Source organism: Nerophis ophidion, linkage group LG20 (assembly GCF_033978795.1).
Source record: "Nerophis ophidion isolate RoL-2023_Sa linkage group LG20, RoL_Noph_v1.0, whole genome shotgun sequence".
Classification (NCBI taxonomy): Eukaryota; Metazoa; Chordata; class Actinopteri; order Syngnathiformes; family Syngnathidae; genus Nerophis; species Nerophis ophidion.
In genome coordinates, this window is record NC_084630.1 from 45240176 (window position 1) to 45245124 (window position 4949).

Here is a 4949-nt window from a genome sequence, read left to right on the forward strand (position 1 = left end):
CTTGTTCACTAATACACCCCCATACCATCACACATGTGTAAGTTACCCATGCCTTGGGCACTAATACACCCCCATACTATCACACATGTGTAAGTTACCCATGCCTTGGGCACTAATGCACCCCCATACCATCACAGATGTGTAAGTTACCCATGCCTTGGGCACTAATACACCCCCATACCATCACACATGTGTAAGTTACCCATGCCTTGGGCACTAATACACCCCCATACCATCACACATGTGTAAGTTACCCATGCCTTGGGCACTAATGCACCCCCATACCATCACACATGTGTAAGTTACCCATGCCTTGGGCACTAATACACCCCCATACCATCACACATGTGTAAGTTACCCATGCCTTGGGCACTAATACACCCCCATACCATCACAGATGTGTAAGTTACCCATGCCTTGGGCACTAATGCACCCCCATACCATCACACATGCTGGCTTTTCAACTTTGCGTAGATAACAGTCTGGATGGTTCGCTTCCCCTTTGGTCCAGATGACACGATGTTGAATATTTCCAAAAACAATTTGAAATGTGGACTCTTCGGACCACAGAACACTTTTCCACTTTGCATCAGTCCATCTCAGATGGTCTGAGGGATCAAAGGTCACGGTCATTCAATGTTGGTTTCCGGCCATGAGTGATTTCTCCAGATTCTCTGAACCTTTTGATGATATTATGGAGCGTAGATGTTGAAATCCCTAAATGTCTTGCAATTTCACTTTGAGAGAGGTTGTTCTTAAACTGTTTGACTATTTGCTCACACAGTTGTGGACAAAGGGGTGTACCTCGCCCCATCCTTCCTTTTTGTTTGTCTTTGGTACACTAATGTGTATATTACAGGCCATTGGTTCTTTGTTTTATTTTTGCAAAAATACATATCTATTTTTATATCGCTCTTTTTATCTTTGGTATGAACACTATTATATAAACTCAAAGTTATTTTTATTAATTTTTTTGTTGTTGCTATTTTTGTATTGCAAAATTTCATTATTTATCATGTTATACTGCACTTGTCCAGGGTGTACGCCGCCTTCCACCCGATTGTAGCTGTAATAGGCACCAGCGCCCCTCGCGATCCCCAAGGGAATAAGCGGTAGACAATGGATGGATGGATGGATGTTATACTGCATTGTAATCTTTTGTTTTGTGATTGTGTGATGGTTTTTGCCTGGACCCTAGATGCATTGTAGACTAATGGGGATGTTTAATAAACAAAAAAAATAAATAAATACATTTTAAAAAAAAAATATATATATATATATATATATATATATATATAAGATCAACAGAGCAGTGCTGACACAAGCAATATAATCCACTTTAGTTTTAAAATGCCATTTTTAGGACATTGGTTCTCTTATTTCTATTTTAACACCTTTGAAACATGAACGAGCCACAATGTTGTAGCCCTGTCAATCAGCAGTGTCTGAGCTGTCACTCACACTGGCAATTTTTTTTATCCTCTTATTCCTCTCTTGTGGGCTGCAGGATTTGTGTGTATTCAGTATGAACATTGGCAGTAATGTGCCCACTTTCCTACCCTGGCCCGTGGGACACCCTTGAGCAAAGAGGATTACCCACTTACCCCTCCGATCAGGGTTGTGTGAAATTACGAAAGGCAGGAGGTGAATGAATACGCTGACTTTTGAGTGTGGCGTGCACTAGATACTGTAGTGCTGTGCAATGGCTGGTAGTTGTGTGGGAACTGCCTTTATAGAAAGCAATTGCAAAGCCCTACCTGAATCAGAAACTCTTGCAAAGAAAATCACGGTTCAAAGATTAAGTGGGTCTCTGACCAGTTTGAAAGATTCCTCGTTTGATTGAGAAAGTCATGTGTGACAGGGCACAATAAAACCGCAGCGTGGAGCGTTAGAACCAAAAAGGCAGAAAGGCACTGGTGAAATAACATCAACTAGATAGTGTGTCTGTCAATGTACTACATGTGATTAATGAAAAAAATAAATACAATCATGAATCACACTATTTGACTTCATTTTAACATGAAAAGCAGTGAGGGTTGTTATAAAGTCAGTAGGGTTGTTGTACCGTTATAGGTACCACCATTTATGTTGATACTTTTCTAAATAAAAGGGACCACAAAAAAATGGCAATATTGGCTTTATTGGAACAAAAAGATATCACGGTACATTAAACATATGTCTCTTATTGCAATCTAAGAATGCATGATGCTGCATTTTAAATGATAAATGGGTTGTACTTGTATAGCGCTTTTCTACCTTCAAGGTACTCAAAGCGCTTTGACACTACTTCCACATTTACCCATTCACACACACATTCACACACACATTCACACACTGATGGAGGGAGCTGCCATGCAAGGCGCCAACCAGCACCCATCAGGAGCAAGGGTGAAGTGTCTTGCTCAGGACACAACGGACGTGACGAAGTTGGTACTAGGTGGGAATTGAACCAGGGACCCTCGGGTTGCGCACGGCCACTCTCCCACTGCGCCACGCCGTCCCTACATGAAAACTTATATGGGTAATCAAATATGGTAAAAAAAACATGCACTGAGACCGCACTAAGTAAACCTTAAACTGAAAGGTACAATGTATAAGTAAAATAAAAAATACCGTCCACAATTTACGAATAAAAACGGCAAAGTATAGCTAACACAAAACAAATGCTGTACATATTTACATACACACCCAATGTCTTATTTGCCCATTTCCATCTTGAGAATTTCCGATTTCACCAATCTTGCAGCCACCTCAAACTTGTCGACGGCCTCGTTACAGTTTTTGTTGATGAGGCGCATGTGCCTCGCCTGGTGGAGCTTCAAGAACTCGTTCAAAGGCAGCTCCTCTACTTTCTTCTTCAGGGCCAAGAAGTGACACGAGGGTGAATGCGATTTGTGCTCTTTCTGTGGGTCATCGTCCGGCTCCCAGCCCTCCAACTCCTTGAGGCAGAAGAAACACGTGGCAGCATCTGGGCTGTTGTCGACAGGCGTGTAAATGAAGCCAGCCTTTGCCATGTTTTCCGGTGTGCAGGCGCAGTCTTCGTCAAATGGCCACCCTTCAAAAGTTTTTAACCTATTCTCGCAAAAGTACATCTTAAATGTATCACTTTCGTTAAAAAGCTCCATTTGCGGATAAAAGTTGTAAAAATGGCAAAAAAACTTTATTGTTTTATTATATTTTATTGTTCTACAGCAGGGGTCACCAACCTTTTTGAAACCAAGAGCTACTTCTTGGGTACTGATTCATGTGAAAGGCTACCAATTTAAGGCTTCACGGTGGAAGAGGGGTTAGTGCGTCTGCCTCACAATACGAAGGTCCTGCCGTCCTGGGTTCAATCCCAGGCTCGGGATCTTTCTGTGTGGAGTTTGCATGTTCTCTCCGTGAATGCGTGGGTTCCCTCCGGCTTCTTCCCACTTCCAAAGACATGCACCTGGGGATAGGTTGATTGGCAACACTAAATTGGCCCTAGTGTGTGAATGTGAGTGTGAATGTTGTCTGTCTATCTGTGTTGGCCCTGCGATGAGGTGGCGACTTGTCCAGGGTGTACCCCGCCTTCCGCCCGATTGTAGCTGAGATAGGCGCCAGCGACCCCAAAAGGAAATAAGTGGTAGAAAATGGATGGATGGATGGACTAACAACTTGATACACACTTAAATAAATTGCCAGAAATAGCCAATTTGCTAAATTTACCTTTAATAAATAAATCTATACATATAAAAAAAAATGGGTATTTCTGTCTGTCATCCTTTTTTTCCCTTTTACGGAAGGTTTTTTGTAGAGAATAAATGATTAAAAAAACACTTCATTGAACGATTTAAAAGAGGAGAAAACACGAAAAAAATAAAAATTAAATTGTGAAACATAGTTTATCTTCAATTTCGACTTATTAAAATTCAAAATTCCCTCGAAAAAAATGAAGAGAAAAACTAGCTTATTTGAATCTTTTTGAAAAAAAAAAAAAAAAAATGAATTTATGGAAAATCATTAATAATTTTTCCTGATTAAGATTAATTTTAGAATTTTGATGACATGCTTTAAATAGGTTAAAATCCAATCTGGACTTTGTTAGAATATATAACAAATTGGACCAAGCTATATTTCTAACATTATTTCTTCCAGATTTTCCAGAACAAAAAATTTAAAAAATAAATTCAAAAGACTTTGAAATAAAATTTAAAATTGATTCTACAGATTTCCTAGATTTCCCAGAATATGTTTTGGGAATTTTAATCATAATAAGTTTGAATAAATATTTCAAAAAATTTTTTTTGTCGAAAAAACAGAAGCTAAAATTAAAAATTAAATTAAAAAGTATTTATTATTCTTTACAACAAACAAAAAAATAAACTACTTGAACATTGATTTGAATTGTCAGGAAAGAAGAGGAATAAGTTTAAAAGGTAAAAAGGTATATGTGTTTAAAAATCCAAAAATTATTTTTAAGGTTGTATTTTTTCTCTAAAATTGTCTTTCCGAAAGTTATTAGAAGCAAAGTAAGAAAATAAATGAATTTATTTAAACAAGTGAAGACCAAGTCTTTAAAATGTTTTCTTGGATTTTCAAATTCCGTTTGAGTTTTGTCTCTCTTAGAATTAAAAATGTCGAGCAAAGCGAGACCAGCTTGCGAGTAAATAAATACAATTTAAAAAATAGAGGCAGCTCACTGGTAAGTGCTGCTATTTGAGCTATTTTTAGAACAGGCCAGCGGGCGACTCGGGCGACTTGGTGCCCGCGGGATAATTTTTTTATGTTTTATATGATTTGTGCTTGCTTGCTTCATTCTGTCTTGACGCTGAATTACAACTCTTTCACCTCCGGGTACCAATAAAGAAACCTTGACCTTGACCTTGAAAAAGCATTGTGGCCTTAAATAAAATAGTGAATATACTGTCTTTTAGCAGGAAGTCAGCAAACAAAAGCTCCTAATTGTCAAGACGTGGAGGTTTACG

At 38.6% G+C, this 4949-nt stretch overlaps 1 protein-coding gene across 1 annotated transcript; it reads right to left on the bottom strand.

The window, feature by feature from the left end:
* Positions 1-2393: 2393 nt before the first annotated feature.
* Positions 2394-3153, bottom strand: LOC133538613 (baculoviral IAP repeat-containing protein 5.2-like). Its single transcript, XM_061880265.1, has one exon. The coding sequence runs from the start codon at positions 3123-3125 to the stop codon at positions 2697-2699; it is 429 nt and encodes a 142-aa protein (XP_061736249.1). The 5' UTR covers positions 3126-3153; the 3' UTR covers positions 2394-2696.
* Between the last annotated feature and the right edge of the window lie 1796 nt (positions 3154-4949).